General features: G+C 41.4%; 1 protein-coding gene across 2 annotated transcripts in view; it reads right to left on the minus strand.

Annotated features, from left to right (window-relative positions):
* Nucleotides 1–25,873, minus strand: part of SUSD2 (sushi domain containing 2) — a 320,283-nt gene that overhangs the window by 139,776 nt on the left and 154,634 nt on the right. For both annotated transcript variants that reach the window (XM_040345523.1, XM_040345532.1), the window contains exons 10-15: nucleotides 23,855–24,079; nucleotides 16,844–17,092; nucleotides 5,662–5,928; nucleotides 3,947–4,123; nucleotides 2,937–3,141; nucleotides 882–1,033 (exon numbers count right to left, since the gene is read on the minus strand). In XM_040345523.1, the coding sequence (XP_040201457.1) occupies nucleotides 882–1,033; nucleotides 2,937–3,141; nucleotides 3,947–4,123; nucleotides 5,662–5,928; nucleotides 16,844–17,092; nucleotides 23,855–24,079 (1,275 nt within the window). The remainder of the gene's footprint in view (nucleotides 1–881; nucleotides 1,034–2,936; nucleotides 3,142–3,946; nucleotides 4,124–5,661; nucleotides 5,929–16,843; nucleotides 17,093–23,854; nucleotides 24,080–25,873) is intronic.

Consider the following 25,873-nt stretch of genomic DNA (forward strand, 5'->3'; position numbering starts at 1 on the left):
TATGGCACTGATTGTTCCTGGCTGTGTGAGTATGGTACTGATTCTGCATCTACGAAAATATAGATCTGGTTCTTTAATTGCAGTATTGGTGGCAGCTCTATGGAAACATTTTAGGTTATGTCAGTGTGTCTCTGCAGACATGTTTCTAGTTGTGTCAGTATGCTGATTATGCCTCCATGGGCATGTTTCTAGCTATGTCAGTACTGTACTGATTGTGTCTCTGCAGATAAGTTTACTTGTCCTATTATTCTATTTTTCAAAACAGTTAACTAAATAATTAATTTATGTACTGTGTTTGTGTCCGTGTGTGTAGATTTGTGGACAGTGTGAAAACCATTTATTGGGGTAATCACTATTGTAATCACTATTACTTCTAAAATTGTAATTGTAGTAAATTCAGTGCTGGGCATTTCTTTTGAAAAAAAAAAAAAAAACGTTACCAGCATATCAATAATTTTAGGCACAATGTATATTCTACAATAAAGATCGGAAAATCTTTTCAAAGTGTAGTTTTTTTTTTTTTTTTCATTAAATGGAAGTCCTCCCAGAGTTTTGTTCGAGTTTAGAATAGAGTAGGCAAGAATATGTCACTTTATCATTGGGGAGTTTATTAATCACTTTCTGTACAAGAGTCACCACAATAATTGAAAAGAAATCTCACCAAAGTAAGCAGAAATGTTATGTTTGAGAGTTTGTCTGGAAACCTGATTTAAGATATTATAACCATTCTGTTCATAAATAGTAAAACATTTTTGGCTGGAATTCAAAGGATGTAAAGGTGCCCTGTAAAGCATAGTATGGCCCAGTAACAAGATGATGATAATCTTCACACTGAAGCTACTCTTATCTTGGATATACACTGCAAAGGTTCACATAGTTACCTGACAGCCAAGTGCCAGAGTGGGGATATGTTGTTCCTCCATCCCCAGATATTTCAAATGGAATACGTCCAGTTTCATACAATAGAGGTGACACACAATGGACTTTTCTCATATCATCCACATAACCATTTACAAGGATTTCTAGGTTAAACCTGATAAAAGATACAGCATGCAATAATCATAAATGTATACTTTTTGTACATTTTTTACTTCTGAAAAGTTAAAATCAAAAGAGAATACAATACAAAGTGCCTGTGATTATCATTATTAGTTCTAGAAACTGTTGTTACCTTTATTAGTTCTAGGACCATTCTCTGTGTTCTCCTCTGAAATTGGTTTAATTTTGTTATTATTGGCTTGAGTTCCTTCAGTAGGGGTAAATTCCACCCAACCACCATCTCCATGTCCAGCTAGAGTTTCCTAGTTGGTTATTGAGGCTGTCTGACTGAACAGAGGGACAGTAGTCTGGTATAGCCTTATCCAAAAAAAACTCAACCCTTTGTAACAAAATGGGTCATGGTCAAGGTGGTGCACACTTTTCTAAAGACTAGACTTTGCTAACGTCAAAAAGAATAGGAACCACCTTCTGGTGCCTGCTCGTTTACAAACTTTTACTTTTATTTAAAAAAGTAGTATGAAACAAAAAAAAAGTATTTGGCAGGTTTTCTTTAGGTTGAATTTTTGAGTGGGGAAGGATTAGAAGACCTAACTGATTTTATTCATGTCTGTGTCCCCCTAGCTAGAATAAACCTCTCAATCCTGGTGACCATTATCACCAAAGAAGAACGTGATCTAAATTCCAAAAATTACACATTTTCTCCAGAAAACTTTGGAGAGATTTTCTCCTACTTGCTGTTGCATGTACAGGAGGGAAAGTGAACGGAAAATTCTTCAAGGAAACACAGACAGCAAAAACATCAACTTACAAGGGTTTTAATAATTTCCTACTCAATCTAAAACAAACAAGCTATTGGACCTAAATACATGGTAAATTAAACTTAATTATTTTGAAGGCTGGCAAGCTAATCAAAAGGCATATTACTTTATCCAATGTGAATTAAATTATAGGCCCAGTGTTTTTTATTTATCATGGAGATTGGTGATGTATGTTTAAATTATGCAGAAATTTCAAAACTTGCTAATTCCAAATGAGCACTAACATTGCAGTTTATTTAGAAGCGTACTTTATATTTTAGTCCTTTATCAAGTTTGATCAGGTTTTTTTAGAACAAACTTAAAGCGGAGTTCCACCCAAAAATTGAACTTCTGCTTTAAGTGTAGGTGACCCCCAGAAATGCCACATTTGGCATGTCATTTTTTTGGGGGGAGGAGCAGGTACCAAATCACAGCGTGCAGCGTGGCTCGCGCATTCGCAGTGCGCACCTGGCTGTGAAGCCACAGCCGGTCACCCACAGTAACAAAGCCGGTGCATGGCTGGAGCGTGGGATAGGTGAGTGTCACTTTTTGTAGCTGCTGACTTTTAAATGGATGGAACACCGCTTTAATTCTGTTAGAATATACCTGAAGACTTGATTTCTATGACTATACTGCAACATTATCAACATGTTTCCTTATATTATTCCAGAACTATCCTTTCATCCTAAAACAGGCTTATCAAGAGAGGGTAAACATATTTTCTTAAATGTGGCACTTAAAGAGTGGGGTATAGGGATATCAGAAGCAGATGTCCTATATTGGGTTATGTGTGCTATATGTCTACATATATTACATATAAGAAAATAACAAATATTCGTGTTGCTGATAGTTTTCCAAGCTTCTTTTATGAAACAATGTTTATAGAGTTTTTGTTCTATCTACATCTTGTGAATGAACTGCGGAATGGAAAACTTTTATTGTTAAAAGAGCTTACAGTAATATATAATCTAATTCACTACCGTTGTTTGGCTATGCCTTGTGTGTGCTTCCTGCTAAACTGTGTTGGATGACTTCTTTGTGTTTAAAAATTACACTCTTGGTAAATCCTACACAATAATCTCAAAGGAATGCAATGATATTTTTAGTTACATTCCTAGTTTAACTTTTTACATACCATACCTGCATTTCACTACAGAGCTTTCATCAAAGGTCACACCCAAAATGACAAAGTCTCTGCCCCCCATCAACAAGCCAGACTCTGGTGTAATACGCACACAGTATGTGCGGTAGTCTGGACAGCAGTTGCCAAGATTCTCACAGGTTACATGACAGGAGCATTGACGCAAAAGTTGTCCACACTGCATAGAACAGGAATTGTCACTTCCTGGTTAATAAAAGAATAAATCAGATTAATATACCAGCCTATATTTCCAACCTACAGTACATATCCAGGTATAATATATACAATAATTAGATTAAACACACATTATTTTTGATTTTGAAAATGACCTATTACTTTATAAGTTGAACTATTGATAATGAATCAAGTGCTATGTGTGTTACAATTGTTCCTGAGTCCCAAGAACTTGGAGCATGAGACTTCACCTGTGACTTAGATTGGCTGTTGACACCATGCTGATCCAGAATCTGTTAGAAGGTCTGTGATAACACAGAAAACTGTCACCTTCATTAATAAAATTAAAATCTTTTGGTGCCTTTGGACAAATTGTATAATGCTTAATTTAGTTACCTCCAAAAATTATAACAACAATCTAGGAGCAACTTAACAGAAAGACACAATCAATAATCCTCTAGTGTGTAACCTCATCACATTAATGATTTGATTATCTACAAGACAAGTCTTCCCTTTCTACAACATTAAGGGAAGCAGTCTTCTACAGTCTTCTGAGCAACCCTTACTGGGGTTAGGTCTTGGTCCTACTAAGACTTGAGTGCTAGTTTTGATTGCAGCACTGAATATTAAAAGATAAATGCAGCATGTGTACAAGTAAACAGAATACTATGTATATAAATCATCTTGATAATGAGACCTGAAAACAGTAGCCTTTATGAAAACATGTGAAGGTGTTAATAATAGATTACCCCCAGTTCCAAACAGCCGCAAACAATAGTATAATAAAACTTAAAAAAAGTTTAAAAATTGTACTATGTAGGCTTACATTTCTTACCTAATAAACACTGAGCTGGTGCCCCAGACCAATTTCCATTAGATTGGCATGTTCGCTGTTTGGACCCAGACAGTACAAAACCACTGTTACAACTAAATGTGATGGTAAAGCCAGCTAGGTAGTTTGTTCCATTCTTAGATCCATTTGCTGGTGATCCAAGCCAGCCACATGTGACCACTGATAAAATAACACAAGGAAATAATTTCAGTTAATACAGAGAATACAATGTGCATCTAAGTACTACTGCATGAACACTGTTTCACATAAAAATAGTTTTTGAAGTAGATATTGTTATGTTTTTGTTAGCTTGTCTGTTTTTGTCCTGAAAAATAACTTGTCCATTCTTCCATTAGATACAAAAGAAAATGGTCTGTTGTTGTCAGACACACCTCCATCCCCAAATTAAATGAAACAAAGAAGAATTATGCCCTTGGTTTAAATGAGGTGAGCACAACATGGTCAATGAGAGTATATAAAGTAAACATGGTTTTATAAATTGTATAACATTCATTGTATATGAGATACATGAACAATGATGCCAATCAACTTGGCAGTGATAAAACACATTACCAAGTAGCCACATACATATATATTTAGAATTGTTGATGTACAGTAATACACAGGCATTGTGTAACTTGACGAGTTTCGCGAGCCGATGCTCGCTTCTTCAGGAGTAGATGTAAATTCAGTGAATATTGGACTGAGCCAACGTCCCAAAAGCCAATAAACCAACAGGTGGCAGCAAGGTGTGTCTAACCCAGGAGTTGAAGGAAAGGAACCAACAAGGACCCACTGGGGGACAGATGGAGGGCAAGCATAACATGGGAGCTAAAGAGTGTGACCTTTGATGTCCTTCAATGTCCAACATGATTTGCAGCATGATCCATGTGTCCTCAACATGTGAATTGTGGGGCCATGAAGAGAGAAATCCCATGATGCTAATCAGTCCTTACCTCCACCTGTTGGTTGAGGCAACAGATAGAGGCAAGGAGTGAAATTCTTTTTCACCATCTGTGCCCCATTGTGGAGATTTCCCTTCACTTCCTGTCCCATATCAGAACAGAAAGAGAGTGGAAATCCCTGCAAATTAAAGGAATTCCCTGGCAACCTAGGCTCCAAGTCACCATAAGTAAGATCTGGTAAGATAGCGCAGGGGGCTAATGCTCCTTTGCAGCAGTCTGTGATTGCCTGTTTACCAAGGGTTGCAGGATCGATCACGGCGGGGTCCACTCAGCCTTTCATCCTTCCGAGGTCGGTAAAATGAGTACCATTGAGTTGGGTAATAATGACAACCATTATCAGCGCTTAGACACATCGGCAATGGTGTAATTGGCGCTATATAAGTGTAAACATTATTATTATTATTATTATAAGTAGCGTCCCCTTTGGACAATTCCCCCTCTCAATTAAAATGGTAAACAGTGCAACTAGAGAAGGGGGATCTCCCAAATGGGCACAGACAGCAATACAAACCTGACAGGGTGTCTAATCCCTCTCCACTCCAAAACAAAAAAAAAGTTGTGCCTTTAAATCAAGTTCTTAAAAAAGTGATGCATCAACAAATAGGCACAATCTGTTAACCCAATGTGCAATAATTCAGGCATTTTTAGGCACATCTTTTGTGAGTCTAACTTATTGCATTTGCTCAGCTTTATTGTGATTCTGCATTTAGAACATGCTCATACAGCATAGATAATAAGGAACATTTAATCTACCTGGTTTAAGGTTCTCCACCAAGATGTGGTGACTTTGATGTGAAACCTTGGTAGCATTACCAACTTCCAGTTTTCTTGTAGTAAAGGCATCAAATCTGCAGAATGAATCATTGCCACACATATTTTCTACCTCTTGGTACAGTGGATCACTTTGCTCATCCTCAATATGAAATATAGGTATGAAACTAGGATCATGCTTCAAAGCGTACTGTTCAAGAAGTATTTGAGAATCATACTGAAAGAGTGAAGTCTGATTGGTTACTGACCCTAGAGGAAGAAAAAAAAAGTGTTTTGAAAATGCAAGAGAAAAAAAGAATTAAAAAATGTCACCAATTCCTTTGGCAAATAAATTAAATTAAAGGCCAATTATACATACTGTAATATACATTTGCCAAATTTTTAAGGAAATCAACATAATTATAAGAAAGACCTAATGGATAGAGCACTTACTACTAGAGGAACTTCATGTGTAGACAAAGGCCAACTACAGAATTGAAAATCCACTAACCTACTCTAAGGTGTTGATGTTTAATATTAATATACCGGCTGATGGGAAGTCATGTAGGCACCACATCCCCAGTAAACTTGTGTAAGTATGCTATTACACCAGTGACTGAGACCAGCTCTCTTTGCTTTAGGAGCTGGTATATTTTATAGGAACCCCTCTCTGTAATACACCCTGCTCACAGCACCCCCCCCCCCCTGGGCTGGCTCTTCATTCTGATTTTAAGGTAGGGTACTTGGTCCTTGTCTGCTTCTCCTGCTGCTCACTTATGCCCATGCCCGGGCAATGGTGGCAACTGTCTCAGAGTTGTGATCTTTGACAGCAAGCCTTCTCCTTGAGTGATATGACACAATCTTGTCAAGTAGTATTTCTTTCTGAAGAAGCTCATCATGAAACTTGTTGAAAAAACTACTTGTTAAAATTCCATCAACAATTATTTGTCATAACAAAGTTTAATTAAACAAGTTGATGGTATAGATTATGCCTAAGACAGTATGTACATAATATGTACAAGGGTTTGGTTACAAGCATCTAGGTACCCTAAAAAAATTTGTTATGATATTTGTAATAATTGTAACGCAGTATCTTTTTAACATTTATTATGGGTTTTATTTCTAGCTGGCACCTATAAAATCCCATTATTTATTATAATTATTTCTATGTTTATTCCGTCACTACTCCCTAGACAGCAATAAATTTTCTGCAAATATTCTGCTTGTAAGGAAGCAACTTCCTTCAGGTAAAGTGGTAGGTGCACCTTGGTAAGGTGTAGCCAGTTGCATATTTGGCAGTGTGACATTGGCCTAAATCTGGAAGAACAGTTAAATGATTAATGATCACATGATCCATCCTTAATTGCATTAAAAGTTATTTGGGTCCCAATAAAAACAGAGTGAGATGTCAACCCCACATCTTTATTTTTTGTAAGACCAATATAGAAAATCAATACTGCCAAAGTAGACATTCCAGTAATGTAAACATGTTTATCAGAAGTGTCATAGTGGTAATAGCATCAGGTATATATATATTTTTTATTTTAGGAGCATGCATACTTAGTAATGTATAAGAGTAACTCTAAGGCCCCATACTCACGACCAAACATGTCTGCTGAAACTGGTCCGCGGACCAGTTTCAGCGGACATGTTCGTTCGTGTGTAGGCAGTAACGGACAGGATTCCAGCAAACATTCGTCGGCCAGACCGTTTTCCAACGAACAACTGTTTCCTGGTCTTGCTTTAAAACAGTCTGCTGGAATCGTGTCCGTCAGACATGTTCGGTCGTCTGTACACAAAAGCAGCGTACAAAAACCCCGCGCATGCTCAGTCCAAATGAGGAGACGGGAGCGCTCGTTCAGGTAAAACTCGCGTTTGTTTGGGATATGGCACATTCGTCATTAGAAACCTTTTATTCTAGCAAGAGAACAATGTCTTAAAAAGGCGCACTAAACCACATTTTCTTGCCTCGTTTTATTAATTCTTCTCTTGCTAGAATAACCCCGTTCTCTTGCTGATGCAATTTCAATAGAGTTGTCCCATACTGAAATGTCACATTTCTTGCTTGTGATGTAATCCTTTAATAATGTTTTCTATGCCAGACGTGTGTTTTGGTTGGTGGTCCTCCATAATTTATAGTAGTCATTTTTGTAAAGGAATGTGCATCTTTTTTTGTTTTTTGTTGTTTCTAGTTATGTCACCATTTAGTTTAATATTTTTTAACATGTTTTTTTATTTGTAATTTTTTTTTTTTTTTTTTGGTGTTTCATTTGAGAATATTAAACCATGTTGGCACACCAAATGTCCCCCCCCCCCAAGGAGTGTGTCCTTTGTAAATGACCCATTGTATATTTATTAAAGGTTTGCTGCCTAATAATCCCCACAGTATAACAAACAATAGACATGTTTTCAAATGAAAGCAAAAAGCCTTTTATTTAGGCAAATGTCATCACAAAAAAAAAACAGAACGGCAGCACTAGAATAGATAGCAAACTATATGCAAACTTGCATTTCCAACATGGTGAAGGATAAACTTCCAAGCCTCAGGAGCCAAACCCAAAAATATGAAGCAGCAGCACAGAAACAAAGGAACCCAAACTGTGGTAGTCCAAACAATATGTCCTTTATGTGGAAGGAAATGGAAGGCAGAGAATCAACGTTTCCTCCTCTTTCCAGCCTTCCCTCCAGGCAGCCTTCCAGCGGATCTAACACGGGGTCTTGCAGGTGGGGTCGATGTGGCAGCAGGAGGATGGTGTTCCGCAAGCCGGGCCGGGTCACATAGCCCAGTGTCTGGGGTCAGCAGGCCCTTCTGCATCCACCAAAGGACCTGGTTCATCAGGGCCTTTGCCAGTCTTCTCTGGTCCTCCTCCCCTTCATTCAAATCGTGGGCCAATGAGGCACTGAAGGCCTCTGTGGGGTTGAGGGGGGCCCTCATGATGGCGCTTGCCTCCTGTATCATGCGGAGGCTTGCCTCCTCCACAGGCCTCAACTGCCTCCTTCGGCCTGATGGCCTCACCTGGGGGGGAGAAGACTGGCTGGTGGTGGTTCTCCTGGCCGGGGGGACCTGCTGCAGGCCACTGGGCCCAGCCTCCTCCTGGCTGCCACTGACCCCGGCCTCCTCCTGGCTGCCACTGACCCCGGCCTCCTCCTGGCTGCCACTGACCCCGGCCTCCTCCTGGCTGCCACTGACCCCGGCCTCCTCCTGGCTGACAGACACGTGAGGATCTGCCACCTCCTGGCTGATCTCTTCTTCCTGTGTGCAAAAAAAAGGACATTTTTTACAATTTCGCAAAATAAAACCACACTCATTTTCATGCTTTTCGTTTAGTATTTTCTGTTCATTATTACTTGAATACACTCTACTTCTGACCCCTGCAGTTGTCATCCCTGACACCTATTTGTCTGTACACCTTTTTTTTTTGCTTTTTCCCAGCTTGACTTTTCTTTTACAATATCAAATCATTAATCCACCAAGAATTATTTACGCCAGAAATATAGAGGAAACTACTATACCTCCTCATCGAAGGGTGGCAGATCTGCATCTCTGTCAGCCAGGCCCTCTTCCTCCGACTCTGCAGGGCTGTGGTCATCTGGGGAATGTCCGCTGGAAGGTAGCATGGACGAAAGGTTGGAAGAAAGACTCGACATCGTTTTCCTGCCTTCCATTTCGTCCCGCAAAAAAGCCATCTGTTTATAATACCACAGTTTGGGTTCCTTTGCTTGTGTTGCTGCTGCTCCCGATTTTTTGCTTTTATTAGCTTTGTATGCTCTCCTGTATGTGCTTCTGAGGTTGGCAAGTTTATCCTTCACCATGTTGGCAGTGCATCCTGGCACCCATGTTTGCATATAGTTTGCTAGCTCTTCTAGTGCTGCCGCTCGTACATCTTTATTACAATATAACGAGTGCTTGGAATTCCACAGGATGGGCGTCTCCTGATATTTTTGGAGTAAGGCCTCTATAGCTTCCTTTGTTTGTAGGAGGTCCATTTCACTTTTTGAAAAATGATATTTCTTTTGGAGTCTAGATTTGCAAAACATAAACCAAAGAAAAATAAATATTCAAAAGGATCAGCGTTGACCTTGATATAATATGTGTCTTCAAATTTATAACCTATATCTAATTACAAACACAGTCTATCTTGTTTAAACAATGATTGGCAGCTCGGCCGCATTGGTTGTACCAAACATTGATTTGCTAGATGCAGAGCCATTGTTAACATTGCAGTAAATATTTTGAATATACAAAAATAAACAATGCTTACAAATGACAGTATTCATCTAGGCACTCTTTCATGTGTAAATCTCATGCCTTTGACAATGGATGACATAAAAGACACTTCCTAATGACCTCTGTACAACCAACACTTGAACAATACTTTGCCTGATCTGAATACACCATTCAAAAACTTGTCAATGTGGTACAGCATTGTTCACATCTCTATTTTGTGAGTTGTCCAAAAGCATTTGGATACCAAAATAACATTGTGGTACCCCATAGACAGAATAGCTTAAAAAGGGTGCAACCAACAGCCCAAACCCCCATCCCATGTGTCTACATTTTCCAGGCCTCTGCTGATCCCATTTTTAATTTCCTTACCTTCCTGTCTCTCGCTCCTCGTTTCTCACGCTCGCCTAATTACCGCGTAAGATGCGTAATCACGGCGTGCACCTTTTAAACACTCCGCGTATTTATTAAACCCCGCCCTCGTCACCTTTGCTAGGCCCCTAATCAATTAGTTTAGGAAATATGGCGTTAACTGTGTATGTTCAGGATGCGATCGAAGATTCTCCGCGTAACCTACGTAAACACGTTGTTTGCATTCTCTACACTCCGCGTATGTATTAAACGCCGCCCTCTTCTCCGCCCATGGCGTAAGAATTCATCTTTTCCACGCCCATAATCTCTGTGGGAAAGGAAAGATGGCGATGTCACACGAGCGGGCACGATGCTCTCATGCCACAAGTGAAGGGACAGAGGCAGGGACGTCCCGATCAAGGCCAAGAAGATACAAAGCCACTAATATGCGGTTCCAGGAAATGGTGGAGTTAGTTTACATCATGCGAAAGAAGGACTATGATGGTGAATTAGGGCCATACAAGACCCCTAACCGCCGAAAGGCACATATTATGGACAAGGTGGCCAGGAGAATGCAGAGGATGTTTGGGATCACCAGGTCCAAGGAACAGCTGAGGAAACGCTGGTCAGACTTAAAATTGAGGGAGCCACATCAGATGAAGAAAATACTTAAAATTCTGCGTAAAAGTAAGTAAATATATATTGGGGTTGGGGGGGGGGTGGGTGATTGTCTGCAATAATGTGTTGCCATGTATATTTCACCATCTGCCACCTTGGCCTGCTTGTAATTTTAAAGACATGTTGTCATTTATTTTTTATGACATAAATAACTACATATTTACAAATAGTGTTCTTAGTAAACCACGTAACATCACATAGTTTCTCAGAAAGGCTCGGTTATTCCAGGAACAACACACCTGGACATGGCTCACTGGCCAAAAACTTTGTTTGTAAACATTGTGTAAAAGCTAGTTCTAAAAAAAAAAATTAGGAGAATGGGAAAGGCAAACAGGATTCATTCTAAAAACAGTGGTAATAAAGCAGATGTTTTCACATCTGCAATGCAGAGCACCTGTGTCTCCCCAAATCAAAAATGTGTTTTGGTAGGGTCTCCCAGAAATACTGTTTAGGGGGGACATCCATGTGTGTCACTTTGCTAAAAAGGGGCAGGATCAGAGCTTGCCATAGAAGTAATTCCAAAATGTAGGTTTGGTGAAAGATAAAAGTAACTAAATGAAAGCCTCTTCTAAGCAATGTGTGCGATTTATGCTCTCCAATATCTGTGTGCTGATGAGTCTACAATTTTTTTTTTTTATTTCAGGGGAAAGAAGTCGCCAGCATTTGGAGGAGGCAGAGAGGGCCAGACAAGGCCAAAATCTTCCATCTCGCCATGTGGAGGAGGAGGAGGATGTGGAAGGAGAAGAGGATGTGGAAGGAGAAGAGGATGTGGAAGGAGAAGAGGATGTGGAAGGAGAGGAGGATGTGGAAGGAGAGGAGGAAGGAAGAAAGGAGGAAGGAAGAGAGGAGGAAGAAGTAATTTTGGACTTAGAATTTATAGCAGATGAAGGGCAAGTGGCGGAAGAACAATTTGGCGAATTGAAAGAAGGTGGATTGATGGATGAAGGAGGAGTCCAAGATGATGGGGAAGTGGTGGAAGAAGGAGGAGTGATAGAAGATGATGGGGAGGTGGTGGAAGAAGGAGGAGTGATAGAAGATGTCGAAGAGGTGGAAAGGAGAAGCCCATCAGGTCAGTGTCACCCTAGCTTGATTCAAAAAAACATATGTAGATAGGCCTCCTCGAAAACTAATTTTGGAAATGACCATTTTTTTTTTTTTAGGGGAGGAGGATGGTGTGTCAATATTTTCACGTGCAAGTGCTGCTATAATTATTCAGCAGGTAATGGAGTGCAGCACTGAAATGCACAATATGCGTGAAAGGATGTTTCTCATGGAACAGAATGTAACAAATGTCCTTTTGGAATGGAGCACGGAAATGGACAATATGCGGCAAAGAATGATGGTCATCGAATCTAATTTTAAAAATATTATTGACATGATGGGCCGTGTCAAAGACTGAAACACCCCCCGCCCATCCCCCGCCCCCACAAACATTTTTACTGTTTTAATAATGAATACGCCAAAATTTGAAGATACACACACAGTGTGCCAACATGTGCTATCTGCCATCACAGAATATCTAGTGTCTGTGCTTTGTGGGTCCAACCCCCTCCTCCATCCTCAAGTAGTTGAGAGGAAGGGTTTGCTCCCACAAAACACAGACATTGATCACCCATGATGTCAGATAGCACATGTGGCCATTTGTCTGTTGAACCAATGACATTTGGCGAGTTTGCACTGAATGTGTGTATCTTCAAATTTTGGCGTGTTCCAGTGTGAAAGCACACCATGACTGACTGCTGTTGTGAGTTTTTATATTTTCTAAATTTTATTTTTTTACTTTTTGACCATGTTGTACATTTTTGGATACTATAAAGTTTAGACCATAAAGAATAAACACCAAAAAAAAAAAAAAAAAATTCTAAAAAAAAAAATGTAAGAAATATTGGTTTTGGTGCATAAAAAATATGCCGAGAAAAAAAAATACTAAGGCGGTAAACACCCCACCAAAAATATTCTAGATATATATATATATATATATGTAAACAATAAATCGAACTATATTTGATAAACAAAACTGTGAAATTGTTAAAAAATGTATAATCTTCATAATATTTTTTGTTGAATTACCTGAAAAAAAAAAATTTTTTGTAGACTCCTAAGTACAAAAGCAGGGAGTAATGAAAAAAATATAAAATAATTTTTGGGGTCATGAACAAGCAAAAATTAAAAAAATTGACCTCAAAATTAAAAAATGGAGTTGCTTCTTATTTCTAGACTCAATACCCTGTTTGTAGATGAGTGAATACTGTGCTAAATGTGGTTATTTACTAAAAGTGGAGAAATCAATTATGCAGTAAAATTGAAGAAGTTAGTTAGAGAACCAGGAAGACAGATAAAAAGAGAAAAAGCATTAATGACAAACAACTGTATAAAGTCCAATGGTCTAATTATTTATTATTTGTGAGAATATTCCTTTCTTTGGGGGCCAAATTAGAAAGAAATATGATCTGGCATAGCAATGGCCCCCCGACCCATGAAGTACTCAACATATTTGTCGCGTACCTCACGAGCTGATTGGGGGGCCAAGCCAGCGCGACCAGTGTCCAGCCCGGGAAGGGGATCTGAGGGTAGTCTTGCCTCAGAACCGATGTCGGGTAGGTACGTCTGGGAGTGCCTGCGTAAAAAGTTGTGCAAAATGCAGCAGGCAAATACAACGGTGTCCAATTTATATTCCGCCAGATGTATCGATGTCCTGAACAGGCGGAACCGGTTGGTGAGTATCCCAAAGGCATTCTCGACTACCCTCCGAGCCCTGGCCAACCGAAAATTAAACACACTCCTCTCTGAGGTGAGGGTCCTCTGGGGAAAAGGCCGCATGAGGTGAGGACCAAGCCCGAAAGCCTCGTCCGCTAGGAACACAAACGGAAGTCCTTCCACATTATCTTCATCTGGTGGCAATGCCAGACCACCAGCTTGGAGACGATCATAGAAATCAGTCCGTGCGAACACTCCCCCATCAGACATCCGGCCATTCTTCCCCACGTCCACATATAGAAACTCATACTGTGCCGACACCACCGCCATCAACACAATACTATGATAACCCTTGTAATTATAATAGTAGGACCCCGAGTGGGGTGGGGGCACAATGCGGACGTGTTTCCCATCTATTGCTCCACCGCAGTTCGGAAAATCCCACCGCTGGGCAAATTGGGAAGCCACAGACTGCCATTCCTGTGGTGTGGAGGGTAGCTGTGGGGACAAACAAAAAAAGAGATTTAGTACTTTGGAACAAAAACATCCTACAAGCATCCTTGTGACACTTCAAAGTATTAAAATTGCATTAGAAAAATGTGCATGGAGAATTTGGGAAATGAAATATATAGGGCCACTTCATTAAGAGACTCCACAGCCCTCTGATGGGGACAATAAAAGTTTGAAGGGGGGGGGGACACAAAAACCAAAAAGTCCTGTTTTAAAAAATGGCAAGGTGGGTTTGTCCCTAGGATAGCATGCTGGACAGGTTAATATTGGGTAAGGGACAAATATGCAGGTAGGCCAAGAATAAAACATGTAAAGCTTATATCAACATGCATAGGGAGAAAAGGGAACGTTAGTTAAACACACAGCATATCTGGGAAATTAAAAATAAAGTTAGTTGGCAACATTATTACAGCCAGGAAACTTACCTTAATATACTCCTCATGCAGAACTTTAATGATGGCAGCACACGTGTCCGGTATGATGACCCCAAGCGCCTGCGGAGAGATGCCTGTCGAGAACTTGAGGTCCTGCAGGCTCCTCCCAGTCGCCAGGTACCGCAACGTGGCAAAAAGCCTCTGCTCGGCCGTGATGGCTTGGCGCATCACAGTGTCCTGCCTCGTGATATAGGGGGACAGAAGTTCCAGCAGACTGTTGAATACGGGGTCCGTCATGCGGAGAAAATTCCTAAAGTCATTAGGATTATTCTCCTGGAGTTCCCTAAGCAGAGGCATATGTGAGAACTGGTCACGCTGGCGCAACCAATTCTTGGTCCAGAAACGCCTCCGCCCCCTGTTTCTGGCCAAAGTACTGGAAAAATGAACATATCCAGCAGCCATCCCATAAACAGCACCAACTCGCGAAAATTGACGCTGCTGCTCCATCATGGCTTCAAACCGGCCGGCTGGTCAGTCAAGAACACACTCAAACAGAAAGCACTCGCAAATCCAGCACTACCTGCGACGAACGTGTGACAAACAGATACGAGCGCACAGGATGCAACTGCTAAAGCAGAAACAACCTGCTAGCCTATAGCCGAATGACAACTACGTTACCGCAAGCACACGCACTGAACCCGTGAATACACGCTGTCAAAGCCTGGAGACCGAGAAGCGCGAATCAGCTCTAACCAAACCTTCACTAACACGAGCAAACCCGTAACTAGCAAAAGAGGAACAGAGGGCGGCGCCATTAAGTTTGGTCTTCCCCTTTATAGTGACGTCGTACGTAGTTTACGTGCACGCGTTCCGGTACGACGGTAATTTGGTCCGCTGGTGTGTACAAGCCAGCGGAACCAAACAAAAATCAGCCTTGTACGCCGGAAACTGTCCGGCAGACAGTTTCCAGCGCACAGATCCGGTCGTGAGTACAAGGCCTCACGTGTATTTATTACTACCTCTCACAGGGATCACAGAATTCCACCTGACAATGCCTTCACCTGATTTTCTCTAATTATTTTCGCCCCAGAAAATGCTTAAAAAAATGCTTTCTTAGCTTTTTAAACAGAATGTCATTAAGTTATACACCCTGTAACTAGTATTTGTTTGCAATGTTAAGATCATTGACCTGTGAAGCAATTCATTCTTAACATTCAGAATGGAAGCCCTAAAGTGGTTGAAGTTGTTCTCTCAGAAGTTCAGCTCTCCCTGCAACGAGTCAGCAGCCTTTAAGCCTTTTAATCTCTAAAGTTAAAACTCAGGTGCTCTGTGAGGGGAAGCAGAGGGAGCTGAGCTTTTAAGATAACTGCTTCAACAACATGTGCTTCTCCTTTGAAGGAAGATGTATTACTCTACAAATACTTGACTGTCCATAGCCCGACCACAGATTAATTTTAAGGTTTTAAATTAAAAAAATGTCTTTGCTTCTCCTAACTCACTTGTAGGCAGGTGCAGGTTTTCTACATCCATTAGGTAGTGCTGTGCCATCATACAGATGGAGGCAATTTTGTTAGGGGAAATGGTCCCTCATGGACTCCATCTGTGTCTCAGAGGTGAGAAGCTGTGTGGTTGGATGTTACAACCTCTGGTGGCCATCTTGGGTAAGGGAACCTTTTGAATAAGAGGCCCCATATCATTTTGGTACATTTCTAGCAATTGAATGGTAGGGAGAGTAACCTGCATGTGAGGGACAGTGATTAGTTCAGGGTCAGGCTCCTGGCAAGGAGAGATAGCTTAGGAGAGAGGCTCCCTTCTCACTATGCACATGGTGAACGGTGCAGAGATGTGGAACTGGTGCAGATTGCAGGAGCATTATTTGCCTTTTCCCAGAAAGGACACTACCTCTGATAAAGGATGCCAACCTCTAGTAAAATGTACTGTTTTTCTGAGGATCTGTAATTCCCTAAACTGTTGATAACAGTGCTGAAGATCAGTTTATCTGTTGCTGCAAACCAACCGTACAAGAGTTATATAAAAGGCATTAGTACCATCTACACTGTATTTCCTCCAAATACAAGGTACTCAACTTAGGCCCTACAAACTGGTGTGTGACAGTAGGTATATTTTCAGCTTCCTTGTGCTTTGTTACTTTAATAGGTGGAGCTTATTTAACCCTGGGAACACAAGTTAACTGGTCAGACTGTATAGACCACTTTGATGCCAGAACATTCTGTTTATACATATACACATTACTGGAACTGCCATATGCAACTAACAGAGGAGAATATCTGAGAAAGTACTCTATATTAAAAATAGTGTATGCTTGCCATTCATCCTGGCGCTTACTCACAATCTGCACCAAACTGGTAAAGTTCCTCTGGGCTGGCAGTAGAAGGTAAAACAGTGCCATTTCTTAGCGTGAAGTCATCTGCAGGATCATCATTCATAACTCCCAGAAGTCCTTGGGTTTTGTTTTTGAAAATCTCAGGAAGAAGAATTGACAGACTGAGAAATCCTCCCATTTCTCTCACTTCTACCCCAGCTCCTGAGGCAAACATTACTGTGACATTGGTCTTATAGGGTGAGAATAAGAAAACCCCTAAACAAAATGAACAGAAAAAAAATGTTTTGCTGAAAACTGGTAGACAAGGTAAAATAAAACAAAGACAAATCTCCTGCGCTCCGGTATTTTTTTGGAAAGGTGTTTGAAGAAAAGGTGAAACTCAATAGCAACTCAATTAAAAGGTATCTTCCAAAGTCTTGCAGCCCTCCTCTGAATCGTTGGAATTCATAAAACTAAAGGAAACAAAAAAAGGGAAAAACGGAGGGCGCACCGACCTAGTGTGATACTGATTGGTGGATTTTATTTAAATAGTAAAAACAAATCATAATACTCACAAAGGCAGTGTTAAAAACAGGCCTTGAGTAACAATGCAGCAAAGAACCAACACCATCGGCATAACACGATATTCTTTCGATCCGTGATCGTGGCTAGGGCTGACGCGTTTCAGGGGAGAACCCCTTTCCTCAGAGCTAAATGGTCTGCAGTGCTTCCTCACCAAGGGACTTGTCTCAATAAATACTAACTTTAGGTAAGTGGTAAAGACACCCCTCCCATAAAGTAGGAGGTGCATGGCCGGAGACCCACCCACATGTCCACCACATTTTCCTTCCCCTCTCTCCATGTCTATATCAAGCCATTTGTAGTATGAATACACAGTCCATAATGCACTAAACCCAGCAATGCATACAGAAATTTGAATACAAATAACTACCACAATATGGCATCAATATATATACACACACACACCACAATATGTAAGACCTTTTCAATCAGAGCACTCAGCAGGTTGCTGCCTCCAGGTACATGGTTAATCAAATCAGTAAGGTGCCAAAGTGTAGTGAAGCATCTCATAATCAACACTTCCAATAAGGGGCTATGTAGTTGCTCATATGTGCCACACGAGCCCCACTTGCAGTGCTATGCCTACCTTCCTTAGACGAGGTGGCTGCTGGAACGCACGCCCAACGTGGAGGAAGTCTTTTGCGCTCCAGCCGAGTCTGCGTTCTACTGCGCATGCGCGTGACGTCATCGACGCCGCGCGCGGCGTATGTACGGTGACACTGCGCTCCAGCTTGCAGAACCAGCAGGCTGGAGCGTCTCGTTCCCTGCTACATAGCCCCTTATTGGAAGTGTTGATTATGAGATGCTTCACTACACTTTGGCACCTTACTGATTTGATTATCCATGTACCTGGAGGCAGCAACCTGCTGAGTGCTCTGATTGAAAAGGTCTTTCATATTGTGGTGTGTGTGTGTGTATATATATTGATGCCATATTGTGGTAGTTATTTGTATTCACATTTCTGTATGCATTGCTGGGTTTAGTGCATTCTGGACTGTGTATTCAAACTACTAATGGCTTGATATAGACATGGAGAGAGGGGAAGGAAAAGGTGGTGGACATGTGGGTGGGTCTCCGGCCATGCACCTCCTACTTTATGGGAGGGGTGTCTTTACCACTTACCTAAAGTTAGTATTTATTGAGACAAGTCCCTTGGTGAGGAAGCACTGCAGACCATTTAGCTCTGAGGAAAGGGGTTCTCCCCTGAAACGCGTCAGCCCTAGCCACGATCACGGATCGAAAGAATATCGTGTTATGCCGATGGTGTTGGTTCTTTGCTGCATTGTTACTCAAGGCCTGTTTTTAACACTCCCTTTGTGAGTATTATGATTTGTTTTTACTATTTAAATAAAATCCACCAATCAGTATCACACTAGGTCGGTGCGCCCTCCGTTTTTCCCTTTTTTTGTTTCCTTTAGACAAGGTAAAATAGCCACTTTCAAATGTTTTAGAAATTTAGACAGATTTTAAAAAATCAGCAAAAAAAAAAAATTGTCACAACATGTACAGGTTATCACCAAAGTCAATATGCTTGTATTAACTGTACCCTGCATTTAGCAGCAGATGATAGCTAAAATACCAGAGCATTCCGTTTTGGTGCAGGGAACTGGACAGTGGACACGGGTAATGTTTGGCCCAGACCTGTATGGAGTTGTTGCTGGTACATATGGTACCTGATAACATTAATCTGGCCATTTAAGAAAAAAGGACCTTACTGTAAAATCATTTTCTTGGAATACAGTACAGTAGACACACTTTTTTGTACTGCCACTCTCAGGTGAGGACACTGGCAAACAAAGTTGTTAGGACAACACATATTATATCTCCCACTGCCAGCAATCCTTAGTTTTTTGCTAGTGTCCTTTTGTGATGGACTACCTCTTTTTACTGAGAACAGCTTTCTGACTTGTAATGCTCCAATATTCCTGGAAGATTGCTGTTGGTTCTTCAAATTGAGATATCCCTTCTCCCCCTGGCTGCATTCACAATACTGCGGAAATATGATTGTAGCTTCTAGAATGGTTGCCCCTTAGCAGCACTTCAGGGAATTGTACCTAGACCTATCCACGTGGAAGGTGGGGCCGGCCTATAATGTTGTCTTTGCCACTAGAATCTGCATTTGGTGCTCACTCTTGGTACATCAGTACAACATGTACTGGTGCAAGTAGCTGCAGAGTGCTCTACAGGCCCAGGGCAGTGGCAATCCAAATCCTGGTAGCTGCAGTCCCTGAAGACCCTTTTCATGGGGTTTGCCCTCCTGTAGAGGTCTAAGAAGGGAGTCTCCACCTGGTGGGTTCTACCCTGGGAAGGAGCCAGTACCCTGGCGTGGTAAGTGTGGGGGTTAGATTATTTCTGGATCTAGTAGCAGATGATAGCTAAATTGCCAAAACATTTTATTTTGACACAAGGAATCGGGCACAGGTAATGCTTGGTACAGAACTGCATAGAGTTGTTGGTGATACATTTGGTACCTGATAAGGTTAATCTGGTTGTTTAAAAAAGAAAAATGTATGAATTTTCTATAAAATACTTATTATGGAATACAGTACAGGACACATGCTCTTTCAAGTCTTGACCATGGGTTATATGCTGGGCATCCTTAGGTGAGGGCACTGGCAAACAAAGTTGATAGGACACCCATATACTGTAACCCCTCACAGTCCCTGAAATCCTCAACTTTTTTTTGCAAGCAGAGGAGAATGCCAAGACAAAAGAAAAAATGGCCTGTGTTCTGTACTGTAAATTTACAGGTAAATCAACAATCCCCATTTCTTAATCTTACATCACAGGGCACAGGCTCCTTTAAATCTTGACCTAGGCCTGGATTGTCAGGCAGCTCATGTGAGGAGCCCTGACCAATCCCCACTTGGTATTGGCATGGGGCAGGCCTCCCATATAAGCTGAGGTCACATGCCACTGAGGAGGAGTTGTCGGCCGGAAGACATGGAGAATGGAGCATTAGGCAGCAGCAGGAGGCCATCCCCATCTGGGGGGGGGGGCAGGAGAGCTGGGAGGGAGCTACTTCCTTACACGGTCATGGATGCAGTGTCCTGGATCAGAAGGGCTGGGGAAGCTGTCGGAACATGTGTCCAGTTAAAGTACTCCATTATGGACTCGGGGCAGGAAAAGGTCAGTGAGTTAATCACAGTGGATTTCTGGATGACGCATGCCAGGGGAGCTGGGTGTGAGGCCAGAGGAGAGACTGTGGGAAAAGTGTCTAATCGATGCGGCCCCAGGGCGCAGGATTTGCGGACCAGACTTTCTGGGAACAGTAGTCCGCCATATTACATGTGCTACTAAATTAATAGGCCACCAGGGAGAGGTATTGCAAACCGCTGGCCTAGTATCATCACATTTAATAGCCAGCCATTGAGACTGTTCAGAGCGGACTCTTTAGCTCATATGAGGAGGATGTGACAGGAAAGATAAGGATCTACAGTGAAGTTTGTGCAGGAGGAGAGAAGTCCTGGGAGCAACAGTCTGCAGGAGTTATGCAGAGGAGGAGAAATGGTCTGCATGGTGATGCAGGGGAAGTGACTGTAGATATTATCTGTGCACCAGTACTTCAAGGCTCAACCAAATTACAAGTTCTTTAATATGATGGCAAAGCAACATGTTATATGGGCATCCCATATCCCCCTTTTCCCCAACCAAGTTATATCCCCCAATAAACAAAACAACGCGAATGACTGTTCATTGTCTCTGAGGTGATAGATGGAGGTCTGGCAGCAGGGTGATATGGTGGATGCTAGTTACTTGTAGCAACCAAGCGCTACATAATGTACTCCTGAAGAGTTAATTAATGAATTATTACATGAGTAAGGATATATTGCACCATTGGTAGGCAATGCATTTATCCTAAATAAATGTAAACCTTCAAATAGTGCAATATATCCATTCTCATGTAATAATGTATTCATTTACTCTTAAATGTACATTATATTTACTTTATATCTCCTATTTTGGAGTGTTGATTTTGCAGTTGTTTAGCACTTTTAGGTTGATTTTCTGTTTCTCCTTTCTTTTGCAGCATTCTTTAGAGCCAGTGTTGTGTACAGGGACAAGAGTTGTGTCTCCTTACACTGTGTATCAATACAGCCCCAAGACGGCAAATTACTCCCCTACTCCTCCCTCCTCCTTCCCCCTCACTTCTCCAAGCTAACTTACTGACTTGAGACTGCAATGTCCACTGCTAACTATTTACTGTAAAGACCAGAAGAACAGGGAAGCAGCACTGAGAGAGCAGGAACCTGTAGCAAGTTGTAAAGTGCATGTGCTGTGGTACGAAATGTAATAATTTTTTCACAAATGTTTATTTTATTGTGCTCTATGTGTTAAGCATAAAACTCTAGGGGTTAATACTACTTTATTGGTTTATTTTAGCTTAGGGGAGATCAAGGGCAACTGTGCATCTTCTCAGGAGGAGTTCTCAGACTCCAAGTATTCTCCTTTCAATTCCTCATCTTCCTCCCCCTCCTCATCTTTATCAGGAAAACTGCTGTTATGGAAGCTGAAAATTCCTCTCTAGTTAAAAAGGAGGAATTGGGAGTACCCTTGGAGAGCCGTGGTTGAGTGCAGACTGAATTCCAAAGACCTAGGTGCAATTTTTAGAGGAACCCTAAATAACCTCATCATGGCACACAGTGTGTGCTGGCCAGCTCCTTCATCTCATTTCCTTTCTGACATCCGCCATGAGGTAAGGGGTCCCTTGAGGAGTACTCACAACCTTAATCAGATTGATGGCTGCTGGGTAATCCGGTAAAGGCAGAGACCTGGACCACAATACAGAGCAGGGTAGCTGAGGCAGCAGTGGTGTGCTTGTCTGAAGCAGAGCAATGTGCTCAAGATGGCACCCTGAGTCAGGTGGAGGGAGGGACTTTGCAGGGACTGTGCCAAAATCTCCTTAACATGGGTAAGATAGCACACATTTTGTTCAAGACCATAAAACTGGGTAGTGCTCACTAGGCTATGGCCAAAACAGACCATTAAAAAGTGCAGCCCCTCTGCAACAGGGTCAGTGCCCATGGACTACTCCAAGGCTGGGCCTGGTAAATGAGAGGGTTTTTGGGGGGACCGCACAGGTGAAAGGGACAAAGCCCTAGACTCACTATACCAGGGTGCTGGCTCCTTCCCAAGAAAGAACCCACTGGACAGGGGGAACTCCCCACTTCATGCACAGGGTCTTTAAGAACTGTAACTACTTGGTTGCAGTTCGCCACTGCCCTGAAGAGCACTCTGCAGCTAACTGAACTACGTTGCAACGCTGTACTGTGGATTAACACCAATCACAGAGTCCAGTACCAAAGGCAACATTATAGGATCTGAGTATAGTTCACCAAGAAGCAATCAATCTGAAAGCTGCACATACTGCCATAGTGACATCAATGTAGCCAGGGAGAGAAGGGATATCTCCATGTGAAGAACAAACCATAGTTTTTAATCTTCCATTATTATTGGAATTACAAGCCACAAACCTGTTCTCAGCAGAGAGAGGTCATCCATCACTGGGATTGGAAAGGGTTATATGGGCTGTCCTAGCAACTTTGTTTGCCAGTGTCCTCACCTAAAGGTGGCAGCATATAACCTACAGTCACATGGAGCTGTTCGCTTACAAAATAAGGTTGGTTTTAGAAATGAGGATAATCTTTGAATGAACACTGCAAGTATGGAAAAATACCCATGGTCCTTGCAGACATCAAGTGTGCTGTTTATACTGATGATGTTACAGAGTTTTTAACTACAAGAATAATGTAAATAAAAAAGAAAAATGCTGAAACATGCTCTGAGGGGAACTCGGAAGCATGGGAGTATGATTGAGACGTGTCTGTACACATTTTTTAAATGGATTACCTTGCTAAAGAATACAGTATGTATATGTATACACTGCTATGTATAAGTACATGCTGCTTGCAGTTTACAGAGAGAAGGTTATGTCTAGGCTACTACACTAGATCTATAGACTGACTTTCATAGAAAGGTTTCCGGTATGTGGCTGCACACCAAAAAATTGGACCATCTAATGATTGATTTTTTTCACCTAATTTTACCTAAACCTAGTGCACTTTGGCCAGCTCTGCAAAAGTATATAATACGTTAAACATGCTTGTCTTAAAAAAATGTCTGACTGTGGTTTGGATTGAGTGAATCTGAAGGGATTATCCCCATAACATACAGTACATGGACAGAATGTCACACATTTGCATTGAAATTGGATTGTTTGACAACGCCTGCATATTGATACCCAAGTCTGCTTGCATGATTGAGCAAGAAACAATACTGAGAGTGATTACGTCAGTTAAATATTTACTTATTTTTATTGTTGATCTAGTTAAACAATCTACACACCTACAGCAACTCTTTTTTATGTTCATATCAGGATCAAATCTGTCCATCCAATGAAGAGTTCCTTGTAAATGCTGAGTGCGATACATTCACATGAATGTCAGGTTAACCTACCTTTCATATCCATCCAACTTTGCTCTTCAAAGCTAATGCTCTCCCCATTCACTAGAACTTCCAGTTCATTTATGAATTCATCATCATGGCGCACCTCAATTATATCAGAATCCTCTTCTTGCATAGCCACTGAGGAAATGGCTGTTATATTAATACTATTAGGGAGCGACCTCCGAGATCGAATACCATCATCTAGATGGATGGTATAACTGTGCGGTAGTGGTGCTTTAATAGAAGAGGCATGAAAAACGTTAATTGTATTTTTGTTCAATATTGTATGTCCCAGATATACATGACAAGAGTGCCAAACTGTGAGGGGAGCTAAGGTCTGAATAAAATAGATGAGGGCATGGGAGGGTTAGACTAGGCATCTACTTTTACCACAAAATTATAAAACCTCTATATGCCATCATAAGTAGTAGTAATACCATTACAAATTAATTAAAAAGCATTATCCTGTCCAGTTACAAAGTAAGTGATGCAAACAAGGGTGCGTTATACAGATTTCTACATAAAATCACTGCAAATGACAACTTACAATAATAGTGCAAAATACTATATAACGAAAAATAGGCAATACAAATTGGGAGAGCCCCACTCACATAATATAAAGGGTTAAGGAGCAGAAACATGACATAAGGAAATGAGAGACGCTAGGGGCCAGATTCAGAAAGATTAGCGTATCTTTCTGCGGGCGTAGCACATCTTATATGCGCTACGCCGCCGTAACTCAGTCAGGCGAGTAGTGTATTCTGAAAGATCTTACGCCCGAAGTTACGGCGGTGTAGCATATATGGGCGTAAGCCCGCCTAATCCAAATGTGGATAATGTGGGCGTGTTTTATTTAAATTACTTGTGACCCCACGTAATTGACGTTTTTGACGAACGGCGCATGCGTCGTCCGTGAACGTATCCCAGTGCGCATGCTCCCAATTATGCCGCAAATAGTCAATGTTTTCGACGTGAACGTAACTTACGTACAGCCCCATTCACGGACGACTTACTCAAACGACGTAAAATACGACGCTGTTCGTACGTTTCCGACGTCCATACCTAACATGACTTACCCCTGCTTTATGAGGGGTAACTTTACGCCGGAAAAATCCTTACGTAAACGACGTAAAAAAAAGCGCCGTGCGTACGTAGGTTAGTGAATCGGCGTATCTACCTAATTTGCATATTCCTCGCGTAAATCTACGGTAGCGCCACCTAGCGGCCAGCGTAAATATGCAACTAAGATACGATGGCGTAAGTGGCTTACGCCAGTAGGATCTTAGCAAAATTCCGGCGTATCTTGTTTTCTGAATACAGAAAAAAGATACGCTGGCGCATCCTAGAAGTTACGCGGCGTATCAATACTTCTTTCTGAATCCGGGCCTATGTATTCGCTCAAATTGGTGCTTTGTAAAATAGTGGAGGAAACCTTGCCAGAATCAATGAGTAAGGATGGAGAGTACTGAATAACATCTAGATGATATTTTTAAAGAAGCAGAGATGTACGTGAGAAGTCTGGTTTGGTAGAGCATGAAGAGGTGTCCGAAGTAGGGGAGAGAAGATTATGTGAATACTAAAGGTTGCACTAGGGGTAGCATCAGGAAATGTATGGGACAGGAAGGATATGAAGAACTTTTTAGGTAAATTAGTCCATCAATGTGAGATGATGGTCAATCTCAATTTTTTTTGGGGGGGGAGGGGGGATTAGGGTACACTGATAATCTAATGATCTAATGGTTATTGTTATCCCTGGAACAAACTGAATGGGGAACACCTGTAATCTCAGCTACAATTTTGAACTCTATTACCTAAGAACATGGTAGCCAATGCATAACTAAGAAGAAACAGTACCCGAGTGCAGAGAGGGAACAGGAAAGGAAAGGTGTTGAACAGGAGTATTCTGGAAGGATTAAAGTGGTTCCAGCTTTAACTTTGGTAGGCTATAATGGATAGGGTGTCAAGCTGGGTTAGGTAGACTCCATGCATTAGCATTGACTTACAGTATGTAAAGCAAGAGGAAGGGAC

Source organism: Rana temporaria, chromosome 1 (genome assembly GCF_905171775.1).
Source record: "Rana temporaria chromosome 1, aRanTem1.1, whole genome shotgun sequence".
Lineage (NCBI taxonomy): Eukaryota > Metazoa > Chordata > Amphibia > Anura > Ranidae > Rana > Rana temporaria.